General features: G+C 52.8%; 1 protein-coding gene across 14 annotated transcripts in view; it reads right to left on the bottom strand.

Moving 5' to 3' along the window:
- Positions 1–20,545, bottom strand: part of MAD1L1 (mitotic arrest deficient 1 like 1) — a 317,188-nt gene that overhangs the window by 143,140 nt on the left and 153,503 nt on the right. For 12 of the 14 annotated variants that reach the window (XM_081819242.1, XM_081819246.1, XM_081819248.1 and 9 more), the window contains one exon: positions 4,134–4,274. The exons of 1 other annotated variant lie outside the window; for it this stretch is intronic. In XM_081819242.1, coding sequence (XP_081675368.1) covers positions 4,134–4,274 — 141 coding nt within the window. Of the gene's footprint in view, positions 1–4,133; positions 4,275–6,055; positions 6,362–20,545 lie in introns of those variants that run through there. One more of the 14 variants, XM_081819252.1, reaches the window with a different exon arrangement.

Raw genomic sequence — 20,545 nt, forward strand, 5'->3', positions numbered from 1 at the left:
GAGAGAGGCGCACACCCCACACCCGTTAGGCGTATCCTGAGTGCCAGCACGGTAATGTTCTCTCCCTCTGTCCCCTTGGACCCTGCCTTCTAGACAGGCAATCCATCAGGCAGCCAGGGGAGCTGCGGAGAGTTAATCCGCCTCTGTAATCAGACCCCGAGGGCTGTGGGGGAGTTCTCCCTGCATGCACTTCATGGCTCCCCACGGCTCCTTAAAGGCAGTTGAGCAAAACAGGCGGCTCTGGGGGCTCGCCAGTGAGCGGAGCACAGCTGCTCGTCCAGGGCCCACGTGCGCCCCCCGAGCAGTGGGTGCATCCGTGCGGTGACAGAGGTCTTGTCTGAGAGACACTAAGGAACCTTAATAACCAGGTTCTACAAACTGATGTAACTTTGAACCGTGGGTCAGTATGTGATGCTCAACGAATAAACTTCTGGCAGGCCCTTCGGAGCAGTGTTTAAAGCTCTCCGAGTTCCTAATACATAAAACATTACTATTTAACAAGCAAGAAGAGGGAAACCCACCCCGAGCCCTGGAGAGCAGCACCCTGTGGCCTGCAGGGCCCGGGGTCAGCACGGGGCCGCTGCGACCTGGAGGGTCCAAGCTGGGGTGCCTGGACCAGTGAGCTGCTCCCGCCCAAGCTGGATGAACGGGTCCGCTCACTGGGCCACAGGTCTCTCCCAGGGCTGCCTGCCCACCGCGGGTCAGGAAGCAGGCCAGCAGAGCCGAGACCGCAGCCCCTGGCCTCGCAGGCCTGAGCAGCAGCTGCCGAGGACCCAGGGCCTCAGCACGGAGGGGCTCGGGGCTCCAGTCTGGAGTGCAGCCCCACAGCTGAGAGAAGGAGTAAAATGGGCTTCAGAGACCCCGGCTTCAGAGCTGCCCCGCAGTAGATGGTCTGGACCCCTAGAGGCCCGTCCCCCAGAAAGGGCAGGCTGGAGATGGGAGGACGGAAAGTAGGGCTGGGTCCCCCAGGCTGCCACAAAACCAGGGACTCCGTGAGCCTGTGTGAGCAGAGTGAAACCACCCGCACCCTCACATGCCTGCCCACCCTCTGTCCACCAACAGGGACACCTGCGTCTGCAGGACTCTCCGCTCTGCCAGGCCCACGTCTGGGTTTTGGTGTCCATGAGGCTCCCGGACCTGAGAGACCCCAACTCACAGCCCGCGGCCACCACTTGGGCCCAGCAGGACGGCACCGCATTCCTTCTCTCCTGGCCCCACCAGCTGCCGAGGACCCTGTGCATCAAAACCCCCGTTTGCTGACTCATGGCGGGGGAGGGGAGGTAGGGGGAGGACTGTGTCTCCAGGCTGAGCCCGTGTCCACCCCCCCACGCCCCTCACCTGAACCAAGCACGCCGCAATGCCCCCGGGTGCTCTCCTGCCCCTGCTCTGCAGAGCGTCAGCACAGTGGCCGGGGCGGGGGGGACAGGACACCCACCGTCAGGACACTGAGGCCCATCACAGAAGGTGACCGCGGGAGGGCAGAGCTGTCCGGCCCCTCCTGCCGCACAGCGCCCCACACCTCTCACCGCTGGCGTCAGTGGGGGCGCTGATCTTGGTGTTGCTGCTCTGGGCACAGCGGACATGGCCACCTTCACGTCCACCTCATCTGTGAGCTCGCCCCGACTCTTTCCTGACCCCTCTGAATCCCTTCCTTCTCACTGCGACAGGCTTACTTCCTAAAGCCGGGGCCCCCTTCTCCCTGACTCGGACCTGCTCCTGGATGGCAAGCGGCTCCCGGGGCGCCCGCAGGCAGCGGCCTCCCACACGGGAAGCGGGTGGTCCCGGTGCCGCAGGAGGGCCTACGTGGTGCGGGCAAGACAAGGTCTTGACAGAAAGTGGGCCCTTCCCTTTAAGGGCTGCACGCTCTCCACGATGCTGATGGAGCCACCCCAGGGCCCACGTGAGAATGGCCACCCCTCGTGGGGCACACGGAGGGAGCCCCTCTGCACCACTGCCGGGACTGCGGCTGTAACACAGGGGAGCAAGGGGGTACTTCGTGCACGCCCACCTTTTCTACCCTTCTACACCATCCGTCCGTCTAAAACGCTCTCACCCTCCACACAGCGCAGAAGGAGGCCATTTGCTGTGTGCGTGCTTCCCGGAGCACTTCTGTGGCCTCACCGAGTCAGGGCTGCCCCTGCTCGGGCTGCCGGAGAACCAGCCAGACTAGGCCAGGCGGCACGGGACAGCGGGAGCGATGCGGCCTCTCTGTGAGGATGGACGTTCCTGGAAGCGGATGAGGCAGGGCTCCCCACAGGTCTCCCTACCCCGCACGCCGCGTCCTGATCCCACGGACGACCCTGAGAGTGGAGGTGCCTCAGTTCTAGCAGCAGCTAGCACGGAACTGAGCGCGGCAGGCACGCGGCCCCCGGAGAAGGAGCTCTGTGGACCTCGCACGTGGCAGGCCCCGCCTCGCTGCCCCACCCGGGACCCCTCGTCCTCACCGCACCCTGCACCGCCCCCATGCCGTGTGCCAGATGGCCCCCTCTCTGCCTCCCGGGGAGGACGCCCTCCTCCCGCACAGATTCCAAGAGAGGGCTGCAGGGAGGCCAGAGGGGGTCTCAGCAATGAGAGAAAGAACAGAGGCTGAGGAGACCCCTCCAGTCCCCACCCAAGGCCTGGACCCAGGAGCAGGACCCGTGGCTTCGTCTGCTGCCACCTGGTGGGGGCCGGGAAGCGCACAGCTCTTGACAGGGGTGGACGCAGGCCTCCGAGAAGGACTGGACGGGGTCCAGGTCCGACCACCCCCAGGGTACACTGACCCAACCGCTGCCTCTACCCACCAAAGGCTGGGTGGCAGGGGAGCTGCTGATCGCAAACACCTGCTTCAGTAAGCTTCACTTCACTGGACTGCTGATGTTCCAGAAAGGCCAGGGGACAGCGACCGGTGGGCCTGAGCCAGGATCGCCTGGCTGCCAGTCTCCCCATGCTTGCTCCTCCCTTGCAGGCAGCAGCGTGGGCCCGGGTGGGCTCGTGTGGAGGCTGACAGAGCCGCTGTGTGCGACAAGGTGTGGAGGGCACGTGCGGAAGGACCAGACAGCCAGGAGGCTTTGCGGGGAGGACCAGGACCTCTGCCTGCAGCAATCCGGATGGCGAGCAGAGCCAGTGTCCAGGGCTCTAAGGCTGTGTCTCAAGGTTAGCGCTCAGCCTCAAAGACAGGGGGTCCCAGGAAGCAGGGGCTATGCACTGGGGAGTCTCTCTCCCAGTACAGATCTGGGTCAGTCTGGCCTGGGAGGAGGGCAGGAGACCAGCCAGGGGCTGGCCTGCTTCTGGAGGGGCCCATCCGTGCCCACATCCAGGAGGAAAAGGACAGTGACCAGGACAGAGAGGAACAGATGGTCGTGTTGGTGACGCTGGCTGAGCCTGGGCATCCTCCACCGTTTGGACTCGCCCAGGACTCCAGGGGGGTGGACGGGAAGGCGGGCTGATGCCCTACTACACTGCTGAGCATAGAAAGGGGGCGCAGGGGGCTAGGGACTTTCTCTGCTGGAACTGGGCCGGTCCTGAGCAAGCAGGCAGGACTCCAGGAGAGGAAGACAGGAGGCGACTGGGAGCCCATGGCAGGGAGTGAGACAAAGCTGGTGCCCGTGTGTCCGCCCAAAGCAGGCCGTGTTGCCTAAAAGCCGTCGGGGGAGGGGTGAGCCCGTGCTGGGGGCCAGATGTGCAGGCCCAGCGAGGTCAGATGGGGTGACCCCGCCGGTCAATGACAGCCCCTCATCACCCCGACACACAAAACCCAAACAGATGGCACTGGGAGTGCCAGATCTGTCAGCCTCGTCATTAACTGATTAGGGCGCAGAGGGTGCACACACAGGAGGAATCGCTCAACGTAAAAAATCCCAGGGACGACTGAAGGTGTCAGGGAAACTTATCTGCAAATCTCTCTTCATTAATGTTTCATGTGGAGCCAAATGTGTCATAATAAAACGGCTATTAATGCACTTATATTTACGATGACACGCTCAGTGCGACCGGAGCTAACCTTCCCAATCAGACTGAAAGTCTGCCTTGGACGACAGAACCAGCAGCAGCCCCTCAGCGGGTCCTCCTCTCCCGGGCCACCAGGTCAGAGCATGGAGCCAGCACGCGGAAGACAGGCGGATGGCTGGCCCTGCGCCCGCCTGCACACTCACCTCCATCTCTGAGCTGTGCGCGTGCACTTTCTGGACCATGTCCTCGGCCTCACGCATGCGACGCGTCAGCTGGGGCGAGTACTCGGCCGCGGTCAGCTCACTGTCGTAGGAACCCAGGATGGCGCGCATTCCGTCCCGCTCCTGTGGGCACAGAGGGCAGGTGGTCAGGCTGGGGTGGCCTCCCGGGGCTCCTCAAAGAGCTCAGTAGCGTTTGGATTCACAATGACCTGACAGAGCCCAGCCAGGCCCCGGCAGGGCCCCAAGCGCTCTGAACCAGCAGCCTGAGCATGACCGGGATCTTGCCTTCATACAGGCACTCCCCACAACCGCCTGGCCTTGAGCTGTAGGGTCTGTGGAGACCTGCGGTGGCCAGAGACCCCTCCCTGGAGCCTGCTGACTCCCCCATCCCAGCCAGTCCCAGCCCCTACCAAACTCCAGGAATGGTCCCAGGAACACACCGACAGGGCCAGGCCAGGAAGGAGGTTTGAATACCCTGCCTCCCGCGACTTCTGACCTGGCCTCCAAGCCACACAGCAGTCTGGAGAGATTCATCCAAGCAGCAGGCTGGAAGAACCAAAGCGAGCCTTCCATCCGCCCAGACTCTGAACTGCCCAGACTCCCTGCTGAACAGCTCTGGCCTCGGCGAGCTCCGTCTCCCAGTAGAGCTCATGGGATGCCTGGGGCCACAACCCCAGGCTGCAGATGCATCACTGTGCACCAGCCATGCCAAGGCACACCCAGGTCTCGTGGGAGGATGTACGAATCATACAGCGCCAGGACCAAGCCGCAGAGAAGTCACTGCTCGGGGGTGCCCTGCTAGAAACACCTAGTAAGGCTGAGCGTGAGCCAGAGTCAGGGGCCCCGGGAGAGGTGGACGGCTTCTCCTGCCCAGGACTGGAAGATCCCTTCTTCAGATGTTCGTGGAGGGAGACAACCTTCTGGAGGCCAACCAGGAAAGGCTGCAGGGACCCAAGGTCCCTGGGTCCAGCAACCGAGCGGCTCTGGACGGCCTGCACAAAGGACACCGTGCCAGGAAAGGAGTTGCTGTCTCCCCTGGGGGCCTGCCCACCGCCCTTTCTCACTCCCTAACTGTGGGCCTGGATTCTTCCTCAGCCTCAACAGACCCGCAGCCTGAGCTGGGGGCTGGCACCTGCCCTCCTGCCCCACATTTTGCCTACGTGCTGTCACCAGGGAAGGCCACATGGAGAAAATCAAGTCATTGTGCAGGGAACCCAGGCGTTCTGAGCATGCTTCTCATACCCACATGCACACAAACATCCTGGGGGGGCTTGTGCGATGTCAGCTCAGTCTCAGCCGTTCTGGTGCGGCCCGAGAGTCCGGTTCACAAACAGGCGCCCAGACGGGTTGATGCTGCTGGAGCGTGGGACACAGAGCTCCACGGCCTCTGCCTGGGGCAGGTTTGTCCCAGCTCCGCCCCGGGCTAGCTGGGCACCTGAGGCCAGAGCACTCATCCCCCATCCTCAGCTCCTAGATCAGTGGGGTAATCTGCTGGTCCCAAAGGACGGATGTGAGGATCGATGCCGTCACAGACGCTGTGCCCGCACTCTGCCCCGTAAGTGAGGCCCCGTGATCTCATCCATGTCAGCAGACAGACCTCCACGGGTTCACGGCCGCATCATGCACCAGCCCTGGCACTGCCTTCCCTCCCTCGCGGTCCCCGACCCTCCAGGGCAGGGCGTCCAGACACGCGACAGGGACAGCCCGTACCAGCATGGGCCCAAAGGCACATTCACGCACCCGAAACAGCCCCCCACGTCACGTTCTCTTGGTGGGAGAGGCCCTCCTTGTCCGGTGGGGAGGCAGAGCTCAGAGCTCACAGCCTGGTCATCACTCGGCGTGGACTCCACAATTAGCTGATGACAAGAAATTCAATAAGTGAGAAATTAAAGTCACAAATCCACCTGAACTGGTTGCACGTTCGTGGGAAATCTGTTTCCACAGGAAGGTTTATCGAGTGTCCTCATTTTATTGGAATCCTCTATCTTGGTATTGACTTCTACACCTGGAGCTACTCTACAGAGCGCCGCTGCCCCCGGGGGCGGGTAGGGGGCTTCCCTTCCAGAACAAGCTGCAACCATCGCCTCCACCGACCCATCCGTCCCCACAGCGTGGCCCTTCCACACAGGGCTCTTCCATCACGTCTCCAGGTGAGCCGAGGCTGATGAGGAGGGGGAGCACATGAACCAGCAAGTCTGCTGTCTGGACCTGTTCAAGAAATTGTTTTGTCATTACTAGTAAAAGTCCAAGAAACGTGCTGGTTTGATTTGATGACTTTTTAATGAGTGATTCCACTTGTGGTGAAGTTTGCTTCATTTCCACTTGAACAAATGCCGGCGATTAATCCCTGAGCAAACAGGCATCCAGTGCAGGCCGCAGAAGCCTCAGAGATGCGCCCCGAGTACAAAGCAGGAGGCTGCTTCCCACCGAGCACCTCTCCTCGGCACGGAGCGGTACAGGCAGGTTCATCCACGCAGACGTGAAGCGGGGGCTGCGGGCCGCCACCCAGGGAGCCACAGAGCCACAGCGGTGCCCGAGGCCCGCTCCACCGGCGCCAGCCCCAGCCGTCTGTGAACCAGTGTGGGCCCCGATAACCTCACGTCTGGGATGACCTTCACCGGCCCTCCTGCCCCTGGGCCTCGAGGAGCCCGACTACTGGGAGTACCCCTCCGCCCTGTAGACGGAGCCCCCCAGCCGAGGGCGGACAGACGCAGGACAGACAGCTCATGACCCTGCCCACCTCCCTGACCGGCGCTGAGCTCTGCAGGCAGGTCAGTACCAGGGACAGGACGGGTCTTCTGGAAGCTCTGAAATATGCCCCATAATGGCCCAGAGCCCGGGGAGGGCAGAGATGAGGGGTTCTGGACAAACCAGTGCTTCCTTCTGAAGCTGGGAAGGAATGACCATCCAGTCCAGGCCGTGCTCTCCCAGGAAGGAAGCTAAGGCACGGAGGTGCCAAGTTGTTCATCCAAAGCCCCACAGGGAGGATGGGCACTGGCCCGGTTCGGGGGGCCGGCAGGTGCTGGGAGCCCCGGCAGGGACATGGCTGGACTCAGGGCACGGGTGGGCTCGTGCAACAGCCCTGCAAAGGCTGTGTGATGGGGGGTGTAAGCGAACCAGCCAGCAGCTGCAGACACAACAAAGTCTGGCTCGCAGGGTCAGAGACTCTGTCTCCTCAGGTGCAGCCGAGCCACGGCAGGGACAGAGGCCAAAGGTGACGTCCCACTCTCACACCCGGAAAGATCACCCTGACCGGTGCCCAGATGAGCTGCACACCCCCGAGTTCCCAAAGAACAGGGCCGCCCTACTCCACAGGCCCCCACACAAAAGTACCCCGGCACGTGGTCCTAACCCTCACATAAACAGACCCCAAACAAACCCCCTGGGCTCCTCCTGAGTCCAGAGGGGGCGGCCAGCCCTGGAGCCCGGAGCAGGACCCTCCCTGGGGTGGAATGGAGTCAGCCCCTCATGCAGGGGAGAAGCAAAAAACGCAGTGCCCGCTCAGGGTGGAAGATCAGAGCAGAGAATCCGGACCAAAAAAGTCAGTATGCGCAGTGGGCAATCTTTAGAACAAAACAGACAGTGGTGCGCACTCATACACACACCAGCACTGACTTTGGGCGGACTGACTACACAGCAGCCCAAGACCGCAGGCGTGACAGGCACCGTGAGGAACAAGCAGAGATCCCGGCGAGAACAGCAGAACCTCGCTCTAGGAGCCAAACAAGTTCCAGAGAGAAACTTCTAAGGACCAAAGATCTAAGGTCATAGTAATAAATAAATAAATAAATAAATAAATAAATAAAAACAGATCACAGAATACAAAGGAAAACAGACCTGCAAACACAAGAATTAGGAGAATGAAACCCACGGTATCAGGTAATAGAATAATCAGAAGCAGAATAGAAGGTATGCATGCTGTGTTTAAAACAGTGAAGAAACATGGGCGCCTGGGTGGCTCAGTCGTTGAGCGTCTGCCTTCGGCTCAGGTCATGATCCCAGGGTCCTGGGATCGAGTCCCACATCGGGCTCCCTGCTCCGCGGGAAGCCTGCTTCTCCCTCTCCCACTGCCCCTGCTTGTGTTCCCTCTCTCGCTGTGTGTCTCTCTCTGTCAAATGAATAAATAAAATCTTAAAAAAAAAAAAAACAGTGAAGAAAGGGATTTAAATTATCAGCGAGAATCAATATATCAAAGAAACAAGCAAATTTAAAACAAAACAACAACAAAAAAGCAGACTAAATGAAGTCCAACAAGGTAAAAGAACAATTTAAAAGCTTAAAGAAGTAAAATAGCAATTCATCTGTGGCTGAAGAGAGACTTGGTGCTCTGGAAGAGAAATCGAAGGAACAAGCCAGAAAAAAGAGCAAAGGACAGAGAAAAAATGGGAGCCAGCAGTTGATGGCCAAGGCAGAACACAGGAGGGAAGGGTTTCCATCAAAATTAGGGAGAAAGGACAGAAAGGACAGGAAGGCAACAATCAAGGACGGACACAATGGTTGAGAAACTTCCAGAAGTGATTAAAAGCACCCACCCTCAGATGCAGGAGCCCACAGACCTTCCAGAGTGCACACACACGGTCGCGGCCCCAGCAGGCTGGCCACAGGAAAGGCGGTAAGACGCGTGCATCTGGGGCAACAGTGAGGCAGGGGAGGGGGGAGGGCCGTTCCCAGCAACAACTTCCCCAGAGGAGGGCACACAGGACGTATTCCAGGACTAAGGCAAGGGATCACAGAAGCAAAACTGAGAAACAGGAAAGGAAAACGAGCGACGGACTCGACCACGTCCCAACGCAGGCAACCGTGACTGTGTGAGATCACAAGGTGCCTGACTCACGGGGCGGGACACGGGGGACGAACGCAGCTCCTGGCCCGCCGACAGGAATGCGCGGCGACAGGTACTAGACACCTGAACAGCTACGAGACGCGACGGAGCAGGTGGGAAGGAGATGCACGCACCCACGCACACCTGTGCGCACACTCTCTCCCGAAGCTCAGTCAGACCCCCGCTGCCTCCAGGGGGGTGAGCAGGACAGGGCAGGTAGAGGTGTGCTTCTCACTGTGCACCTGTTCATAACTTCTCAACTCTGTGATGTGGAGGTACCATCCACCGATGCACAAATTAGAAACAGAAATTCAGGGAAAAAAGAACTAATATGAAATATAATAAAAGCATTTAAGGGAGGCCTGGGGCCTTAAATTGTTCCAGAAGGGATAAAGATATCATTAAGCACCCACTACATTAAATATGCACGGGGACCTTTAAAAGAGGAGAAACAGAGAAAAATATAAAAGAGAGAAAAACGATGTAAGAAAAAAGAATCCAGCAGGAAGTCTGTAACTTTAGTGTATTAGCAACCCTGAAAACTGAAAACTACTGAGCCAGCCAAGCAACACAAAAATAAGAAAAAGAATAAAACAACACAGGTATGGGGGCATAAAAGAGGCAGAAGAAACAAAGACACAGCGATGTGGTGACAGAAACGTTCCGACTGAAGTGCAGAGACAGAAATAAAGAGAACAGCAGAGCATCTCAGAATCAGGGGCAGTAGGAGCCACACCGAGACACCAGGAGCAGAGCAAAGACTTGGCTATCGGGTGAGATTTTCCAAACCTCAGATCCAGGGAGCTCAGAGAACCTCAAAAGCAAGATTAATACCAAAGAATCCACACCCTGGCATCTCCTGCTCAAACCTCGGGAAGTCCCAGGGAAGTGAGACAGCATGTGAGAGCAAGAGGGAGAAACGTCGAAGCGCCGAGAGAAAAACCCGCCAGCCCGGGGCTCTGCATCAGGTGAGAGTAGCCTTCAGAAGTGAAGGGGAAATACAGACATCCTCAGACGAAAACACCACGCGGGATCTGTGGGAGTACACGTGCCCAGAAGAGAGACTACAAGGCATAGCGGTCCGAAGTCAGATCTACAGAAAGAAAGCGTGAGATTCGGGGAGGGGGCAAGCGACAGCCAAGTGCAGTCTGTCACTTCCTCAGTCCGCACTGAGCTAAAGGTAACACTCACAGGGACAGGGCCGCCATGCCTCGGGGGGTGGGGGGCTGAGTGGCGGTGCGGTCATAAGGGACAGAGGGAGGGCCTGGGGACAGGCACCTGCACGATCTGTGAAGAGGGACAGCACTACTTCAAAGTGGACATGGACTAGGGTACAACCACACACTGTAGGGCAATCGTGAGGACGCGTTACTGAAGAAGTATAATTCATGAGTTAACACAGAAAAAGAAGGAAACGGAGTCCTATAAAATGCTCACTGAAACCAACCAAGGCAGATCAATAGGGAAGAGTGGACAAGAGCCAAAGAACAAGTGTCCACACAGAAAATGCTAACAAACATCACCGATGCCAAACAACAAGACTGGTATCATTGTGATTGATCAAAACACGCCAATTGAAAGATACCGTCAACACGGAGTAAAAAAAAAAAAAGATCCAATTACATGTCTATAAAAAACCTACTTTACAAATACAAATACCAAGAAATGTAGAAGTTAAGGGGTGGAGAAAGAGACATCGTGCTAACCTCAATCAAGAGACAACAAAGCAGACGGAGTAGCTTTATTAATCTCAGGCAAAGCAGACCTCTTATCTCCCTCTGTCAGAGGTACGAGGGGTATGACTTAATGATAAAGGGGTCAATATTCCCAAGAAGACATACCAATCCTAAACACATATGTACCTCTCAAGCGAGGGTCAAAATACATGAGGAAAAACTGACAAAGCTGCAAGGAGCAACAGACCTATCTCCTAGTGGAGACTTCCACACCCTCCATCAGTAATTGACAGATCCAGCAGGCAGAAAATCAGTAAGGATATAGTTGTACCAAACAGCACCATCAATCAACTGGATCTAATTGACGTTGATAAAACACTTCATCTGCCAACAGCAGGACACACATTCTTCTCCGGCTCCCATAGAACACTCCCCAACACAGACCACATTCTGGGCCATAAAACACACCTGAACACACTTAAAAGGACAGAAATCATACTGAGTAAGCTTTCAGAGCACTCCAGAATTAAAATGGAAGTCAGTAACAGAAATATAGCTGGAAAATCCCAAACTTAGAGATTAAACAACACTTCTAAAAAACACGTGGGTCACAGAACTCTTCAGAGAAACAACAGTATTTTTAATTGAATGAAATAACACAACATGCAGCAGGGCTTCGAGGAACACGCAGCACTGAATGCATACTGTAGGAAAGAAATCAAGTCAACCATCCAAGCCCCCATCTTAGAAAACTGAAGAAAGAAGAGCAATGTAAGCCTAAAGCAAGCAAAAGAAAAGAAGTAATAAAAATGAGAACAGAAATCAATGAAATTGGAAACAGGAAATCAATTGAGAAAAATCAACAAAACCAAAAGCTGGTTTTTTGAAAAGATCAATGACATTGATGAATGTCTAGCAGGCTGACCAAGATTAAACAACAGAGAGAAGACAGAAAACACTAATATCAGATGTGATAGAAGGGTCATCACTACTCATTGTGGGGACATGAAAAAGAATAGGAATATTATGAACAGATCCATGCCCAGAAACTTGATAACTTATATGAAATGGACCAATTCCTTGAAAGGCACAAACTATCACAATTTGCAGGAAGAGAAAAAGAAAATCTGAGTCAGCTTATATCTACTGAAAGAAGTTGAATTAATAATAACCTTCTTAAAAACAAGGCACCAGACTCAGGTGCTTTCACTGGGGAATTCCACCAACTATTTGAGCAGGAAATTGTACCAATTCCCTAAAATCTTCTACAGAAAACAGAAGCAGCCATACATACATGTTTGCGTATGATACTGTAACGGTACACACGACATGTATTTGTCAAAACCCACAGACCCACACAAGAGCAGACCTTAAACCATGGACCTTAGTCAGCAATAACGTGCTCACACTGGTGCGCTCGTCGTGATGGACGTGCCCACGGACAAGGCGGGACGTGTTAGGTCGAACTGTGGGGTGCGGGAAATAATACGGGGGGCTCTAGACCATCTCCTCCGTTCTTCTGTAAACCAAAACTGTTCCAAAAGCAAGTTTATTAATTAAATTATAATTCTAGATATAGATTATTTACATCCCTTCTCAAAACAAAAACAAAAAACCCCGCAAAGAGCTGTAGAGGAGACAGTGGGCGAGAGACTGACCCCAGCACGGAGGTGGTCTGCCCCTGTCCTCACTCGGTGCGAGTCAAAAGATAGCACAAGTCCAGCCTCAATGGGAACACTGCAAGGCAGCCAACCGAGCATTCTACTCAGCAAAAATGTTCTTCCGAAGTCAAAGCGTAATGAATACATTTTCACACTGGGAAAAACTGAAATATTTCCTCAGCATCGGATCCACACCAAAGGGCATTCTGCAAGCAGAAGAAAAATGATCCCAGGTGGTTGCCTAGAGATGCAGGTGGTAATGAAGAGGAATAAAAAGGATGACAATTATACACACACACACACACACACACACACAAAAACACAACAGTAACTAACTGGACAGCCACATGCGAAACAATGAAACCAGACCACTTTCTTACAGCATTCACAAAAATACACTCAAAATGGATTAAGGACCTAAATGTGAGACCTGAAACTATTAAAATCCTAGAAGAGAACGGCGGCAGTGACTTCTTCGACATCGGCTGTAGCAACTTCTTACTAGATACATCTCCTGAGGCAAGGGAAACAAAAGCAAATATTAACTACTGGGACTACATCAAAATAGAAAGAAAGCTTCTGCATGGCCAAGGAAACAGTCAACACAACTAAAAGGTAACCTACTGAATGGGAGAAGATATTTGCAAATCACATCTCTGATAAAGGGTTCGTATCCAAAATATAAAGAACTGATAAAACTCAATACCCAAAAAAACAAATAATCCAGTTAAAAAAGGGGCAGAAGACATGAATAGACATTCTTCAAGGAAGACAACCAGATGGCCAATATACACACGGAAAGATGCTCATCATCACTTGGCATCAGGGAAATGCAAATCAAAATGATGAGGTACCACCTCACACCTGTCAGAATGGCTAAAATCAACAACACAAGCATCAACAGGTGTCATCGAGGATGCAGAGAAAGAGGAAGCCCCATGCACCATTGCTGGGAATGCAAACTGGTGCAGCCACTCTGGAAACAGGTGGGGATTTCTCTCTCTCAGAAAGTTAAAAATAGAACTATCCTATGATCTAGAAATTGCACTACTAGGTATTTACCAAAAAAATATGAAAACACAAATTAGAAAAGATACATGCACCCCTGTTTATTGCAGCATTATGTACAATAGCCAAACTATGACAGCAGCCCAAGTGTCCACTGACTGATACATGGAAAAAGCAGCTGTGGGTGTGTGTGTGTGTGTGTGTGTGTGTGTGTGTGTGTGTGTATTCCACACTGTGGAATATTACTCAGCCATGAAAAGAACGAAATCATGCCATTTGCAATGACATGGATGGAGCTAGAGAGTACAATGCTAAGCGAAATAAGTCAGAGAAAGACAAATACATGATTTCACTCGTATGTGGAATTTAAGAAATAAATGAGCAAAGGAAAAAAGAGACAAACAAAAACGCAGACTCTCAACTATAGAGAACTACAGAGAACACACTGACGGTCAGCAGAGGGGAGGGGCTGGGGAGGGGGGAAACAGGTGGTGGGACTAAGGAGTGAACTTGTGATGAACCCGGGGTGTTGTATGGAAGTGATGACTCACTCGATTGAACACCTGAGACTAATATAACACTGTAGGTGTACTACACTGGAATTAAATTTTTTAAAAAAAAATAATGGTATCTTTTCAGCTACAAAACTGTGTATATAAAGTACTCAACAATAATAGTGGAGCAAAAGGTCAATAGATGCCGTGTTTTAAGGTCCCTTGAATCATCTAGAAGAAAGAGATGTATTTATTTTTATGAGACTCTGACAGTCTGTTATAATCACAATAATAGGCACTAAAAAATTGCATTAAAGCATACATAACTACAAGATAATGAGGGGGAAATGGTTTAGTCTACAAAAAGTATTAAAAACAAACAAAAAAGAACACAAGCAAAAGGCAAGTAGTGAGATGGTTAATCTAAAAGCAAATTTATCAGCGCACCTGGGTGGCTCAGTCGGTTGAGCCTTCGACTTTTGATTTTGGCTCAGGTTGTGATTTCAGGGTTGGGAGACCAAGGCCTGGGTTCCTCACCCAGTGGGGAGTCGGCTTGGGATTCTCTCTCCCCCTTGGCCCCTCCCCCAGCCCCCCCCACTCACTTGTCCACGTGCACTCTCTCTAAAATAAATACATAAATGTTTAAAAAAATAAAAGCAAATTTATCATTAATTGCAACTAAATTAAATATTTCAACTAAAAAAACAAAGATTTTCAGACTGAATAAAAATACAAAATCTATCTCTAATCTGTGTAGGAGTGACATCATAATAAAATAATGAAAAATTATCAAAATAAAACTTGAGAAAGTAAAAGGCACAAAGGCAATATAACAAGGAAGCTGATACATCTGTATTAATATCACACAAAGGAGATTCAAGATCAGAAGAACCTATAAAGCCTATTTCATGATAATAAAAGGCTAGATGGACCAGGAAGATAATTATTTTCAGTCCATATGGGCCTAATAAAGATATGCTGCCATAATTGACAAAATTAAAAGGAGAAATAGGCAAACTTAGAGTGAAGCTGGGAAATTCCAACAGAGGTCTCTCAGGATTGGAGAAAATGGGAGAAACATCGCTGAGGACATGGAAAATCCGAACAGTGTATGATTAACAACTGACATGCAGATATTTATAAGACACCGCAACCAACAATGCAGACCACACATGATTTTGAAGTGTGCATGGGCCATTTACAAACACCGGCTCCCTAGGGGTCATACAACACGTCCCAGAGTATGGTCTTTGAACACAATGAAACTAAGCTATAAATAAATAATTCGGTGATCACAAAATGTTGGAAGTTAAATTTATTTCTAAAAAAAACCTGGTAGTCAAAATAAAAATCACAATTAAAATTGATAAATATTTTGAAATGAATGATAAGAAAAATACAATGTATCAGAACTACAGTATGCAATCATCAAATAGCTCAAAAGTTAGAACAAATTAAAAAGAAAAAAGTATAAAAATAGAAATTAATGAAGCAGAATACTTACGGTACAGAATCAAGAATGCTAGAAATCGGTTCATTCAAGTGACTAGCAAGACCGATAAACTCTTCATGAGACAGTTCAAGAGAGAGAGCACACACATAACCAAACAACCAGATTGAAAAAGAAGACACAACCACAGATCATGAAGATGAATGATCATCCATAAAGAAAATTTGACTGACTTTGAAGTTACTAAAAGAAATCAAAGCCCCAATTTAAAATCTTCCCAACATGAAAACTCCACTGGCCCAGATGCCTTCACTGGTGAAATCTATCTAACCCTTAAGGAAGAAATGCCCTGATCTCATACAAGCTATTTCAGAGAAGAGAAAAAAAGAATCCCTGACTCATTTTATAACGTCAGAAAAACCATGACATCAAAAGCTGATAAGGACATTAGGAGAAATGAAAATTGCCAGAATTTCTTCTAAAGACAGAGGCAAAATCCCTATCCAACTTATCAGCAAATCAAACTAGACATTACTTAGGAAGGAAAACCATACACAAGTTTGCTTATTTCTGAAATGCAAGTTTGGTTTAACATTTGAAAATCAATTAATTTGATTTTCCACATTAACGGAGTAAAGAAAAATCACATGATCATCTCAGTACATGCAGAAAAAGCATGTGATTAAAATTCAACATTTATTCATGGTGAAGACAATAAACAAAAGCCCTCTTAGCAAATGAGGACTGGAAGAGAACATGGTCTGCAATAGGGAAGTGTGAATATTTTCCTTCTGACGCACCAGCTACCAAAGCACTTCTGTTCAGAACAGTGCTGGAGATCCTGAGCAGCAGAAGAAGGCAAGAACAGCCATAAAGGTACAAAGAATTAAAAGCTATTATGAGTAGGTGACACATTGTGAACCCAGAAAATCCAATGGAATCCACAAATAACTTATTAAAATTAATTTAGAATGTTGCTGGATCAAAATCAATAATCAAAGTTTAATTATGTTTCTGTGTAGTAGCAAAAAATTGTTAGAAAAATAAACTTGAGAAAAGATGCTATTTATAATGCCACATAAAAACAAAAACACAAAAAAAACAAATCTATGAGATGTCTACCTAGAAAGCCCTATAAAACACTGACAGGGGAAAAAAAGATGACCTAAAAGCAGAGAAGTGTATACCATGTTCATGGATCAGATGCACACTTACCAAGATGGTGCTTAATCATTACACTCCCAACAGAGATCTCGGCGGGTTTACTGGTGAAATGGACAGGCCAGCTTCTCAACTCCACATAAAAATGTAAAGCGTCACCACCAGCCAAGGCGGTCAGGGAGGGAGGGCTGGCTCTATCAGGTATCAGGGCTGAGCAGAGTCCCCGTGACGAAGGCAGAGTGGTCTGGGCAAAAAGACAGAGAAATGGACCAGTGCAGAGGGGGACCCTGGCTTTACCACACAAGCAGCCCGGTGGGGTGGTGAGAGAGGAAGCGTGTCAATAACTGGCATCGAGCTGACTGGACATCGTTGTGGGGGGCGAGTGAGGGGGAGCTCGCCACGGCACAGTCAAGCTTCGTGCTCTGAGTCTTAAGGGAGGAAAGACCCCCAATAAAGAGGAAAATACTGACACATACATCAGTGACCATGGGGCAGGTGAGGGTTTCCTAAAGAGGATGTGGGAAATGATAAGCAACGAGGAATGTTCACAGGATAAATTAGATTGCATTACAGTTTAGATCTTACGGGCAGAAGGCATCTGCAGTGCAAACACCTGACTAAAGGCCAGTGTGCAGAAAACAGGAACAATTCTTACTGATCATAAAGACAACAGCAGAGGAGAAAACTAGGTCGTGGATGTGCCGGGCGCCTCACCCGAGTGGCCTCCACACACCAGGAAGCACATGAAGAGGTGTCCGCCCCATCCACATTCTGGGAAATGCCAACTGGAGACACAAGGCCGCCCCGCCACCCACCCTGGAATGCACCTGCCTAAATGAACGACACCCTCAGGTGAGGGCAGGCTCCGGAGCAACAGCAGTGCTTGTTGGCTGTCAGCAGGCGTGCACACCGTCACACGCGCAGAAGTGGACCCCTCCCGTGGCCCACGTCACGTGCCCACGGTGCAGGGCGCTCCTGGGTGCTCAGACACCAGCAGATCTAGGTGCACCAAAACACAAGAGAACGTTCACACCAACGTTGTTCACATTCGCCCAGAAATAAAGAAACTCAAAATCATACAGGAACGCATGCATGAAAAAGCATAATGTGGTCCACTCATAGAACAGAGATGAACTGCCCACAGAAACCTGATTTTGAGCAAGAGAAAGCAAATACAAAAGATCATGCGTTGTAGGATTCCACTTATGTAAAAGTTAAAAACAGGGACGGCGGGTGCACGGTGTTAGAGAAGCATCGCCTTGCAGGGCGGGGCGGGAAAGGGGGGCTTCCAGGGTGCCGGTGACGGCGCCAGTCCCACCTGGGAGCCCAGCACGAATGGACCGGCTTTGCTCTAACTCACTGGCTTGTCCTCTTAGGACAGCACTTGACGTATGTGTGCTGCAGGCCAGTGCAAAGCTGAAAAAAATACATGTTGAACAAAAAGATTCTGCAGTTTTAGAAGCATGGCTATGACCGTACAGTCACGCTGACAAACCCCTCATCAGAAAGAAACATCGAGACCAAAGGCCAACTCCCTGTGGCCGCCGACCCTCGATGCTCGGCTCCAGAGCCCAGGAGGGGCCCACATGAGACAGGAGGGGTAGCATCCAGGCCGGTGGGGAACCCACGGGCAGGGTCCACCGTGGGGCACCATCTAGCGGAGCTGGGTGGGGTGGCGCCGTGGGGCTGCCCCAGGGAGTTTGAACATTACACTGCACGGTCTGGAAAGGGGGCGTCCGGGGGCTTCTGAGCAAGGAGTGCCGAGGGTGAAGACTCGAGAGGGTTTGCCCAGAGCTTTGATGACAGTGGAGCGACGGGTAGGGACAGGTGAAGCATGAAGGAGTCAGACGTCCACGGATCGGGAGCCAGGCCCCCCAGGACCGGACGCCAGCGCGAGGGAGGCAGCAAGCCCTGCCAGGAGGCCCAGGCTGTGCTCCCGAGAAGTCAGCCTGGGGTCTCACAGACAGCACTTTTCCCCAAGTTCTCCCAGGGATACTGGGGGAGCCGAGGGAGCAGATGCGCCTCCCCCAGCGAGGCCTGCGCGATCCTGGTGGGCACGGGGCTCCGCAGCCGGCTCGGGCAGGCGCTGGGCGCAGGCAGGCGCTGGGCACGGCCAGGCTTCCACAACAGGCAGCGGAAGGCTCGTAAAAGCGGCAGAAATTTCGTCTGGGCTTGGTGAGATGCCTCCAAACGCACCAGTGTCACCCTGGTCCATCAGCTGGAGGAGCCGGCCCACGGTCCCACGCGCCACTGTCCCTGTCTCAACACAGAGGAGCACTCAGGCCCTGGGCCCTGCTCCTAGTGGCTCTCTGGGGGCCTCGGAGCCTCTCGTGTCCACAGCCACCACAGTACCCCCTGGGGCTGACCGGCAAACACCTGACGACATCCCATTCCCACCTCTGGGTCCTATCGCCTTCTCTCTGCTGCCTTCAGTCCTCACAGTCTCGAGCGGCTCAGAGCAGGCCTGACACAGGGCGGCGAGTCCACCAGCAGCATCGGGCGTCCCCACAACGGCAGCAGGAGGCCAGGAGCCGGCCCCCAGCACAGACAACAGCCCTCCCCAGCTTGTCCTCAGCCAGCAGCGCCTGTGGCCAGGTGGGGAAGGGAGGACCTGCTGCTCGTGTCCTCACCAGCCGGCCGTGCTCTTGCAATTTCAACCTCCCGATGAAAAGCTCTACAACACCGCTTGTGGGAAGGAGCAGGAATCAACTGAGATTTCCCAAAGCAATCTTACTGAGATTTCACACTCTCTATTACAAATTCCATTTCATTTATGGCGGGTGTAGGATGCGTCCGCGGCACCAGCCCTGAATTGGCAGGCTCTCCCCACCAGCAGCGATGCGAGCAGGGAGCCATGCGTCCACACCGCAGGTGTGCGGGCCACACGGGGAGAGCACGAGCTGCTGTGGCCTGGCTCTGGGTCAAGCACCATTTACCGGACAGGACAGAGAGAACGAGAGCTGGGTGACGGAGGCACAGCCTGATGACAGTCACAGCAGCCCCTCCCTCTCCGAGCCTGGCCCCCCAACTGCAAAGCAGAAGCTGAGTCAGATGGGCCAGGCTTTCTTCACTGGAAGGTACTGGCAGAGGCAGCGGAGCCCGGGTGGACTCACCGCGGGGGAGATGCCCAGCAAGGCGATCTCCACGCCACGGCTCACTGGGCCCTCCCCTCACTGCGGGCTACCCACCGCCCGGCACAATGCCCAGAACCTAACAGGCATACAGTAAACATTCACTCAACCCAAGTGCGAATGGAGGAAGCAGTCGATCGCTCCACCTTCAGAACCACCATGGGAGGCAGGGGCTCATCCTCTCAGATGAGGAAACTGGCTTACTGGGTTCCCTAACTTGCTCAGGGTCCTCAGATGCTGTGACCAAGCTGAGATCGGAACCCAGGTCTGCAGGAAGCAGGAGCCTGAGGCTCGGCTGTCATGCTAAAGGCCGCGTGGACACCAGGATAGAGACGCATTTTATAAACCAAGGCTCCACAACAGCTCCTGGCCCAAGTCCCTGGGATCACAGAGCGCAAGAAGATCATGGGCAACAGTGACCCCAAGGTCTTCACCACTCGCTAAAGCACCCAAACCCCAGGTCTCTAGGACACAGGACATGACCCAAATAGCTCTAATTGTAAAAGTCCTTCCTCAAATGAGAAGGTCAGGCACTGGACGGGCTTCATCCCTCCACCCGGGCCCTCCCCAGGGAGCTGACCGCAGAGCTCAGGGAGGAGCCCCTCTGCCAGACCCTCCCTCGGAACACTGCTCTGCTGACCGGACAGAAATCCAGATGACTAGGGCTCCGAGCACGATGACCAATCACTGGGAAGCATCCCCAAAAAGACCAAGGGAGGCCATGCTGCTCTGCGTCCTCAACTGAAAGTTCATGTCCAGGGGCGCCTGGGTGGCTCAGTCGGTTTAAGCTTCTGCCTTCGGCTCAGGTCATGATCCCAGGGTCCTGGGATGGAGCCCCACATCGGGCTCCCTGCTCAATAAAGAGCCTGCTTCCTCCTTTCCTCCCAGCTTGTGCTCTCTCTCACTATCTCTCTCTCAAGGAAATAAAATCTTAAAAGAAAGAAAGAGGGCAGGGGAGGGGAGGGCAGGGGAGGGAAGTGGAGGGGAGGGG

This window comes from Leptonychotes weddellii, chromosome 5 (genome assembly GCF_054177405.1).
Source record: "Leptonychotes weddellii isolate Sample4059 chromosome 5, ASM5417740v2, whole genome shotgun sequence".
NCBI classification, from domain to species: domain Eukaryota; kingdom Metazoa; phylum Chordata; class Mammalia; order Carnivora; family Phocidae; genus Leptonychotes; species Leptonychotes weddellii.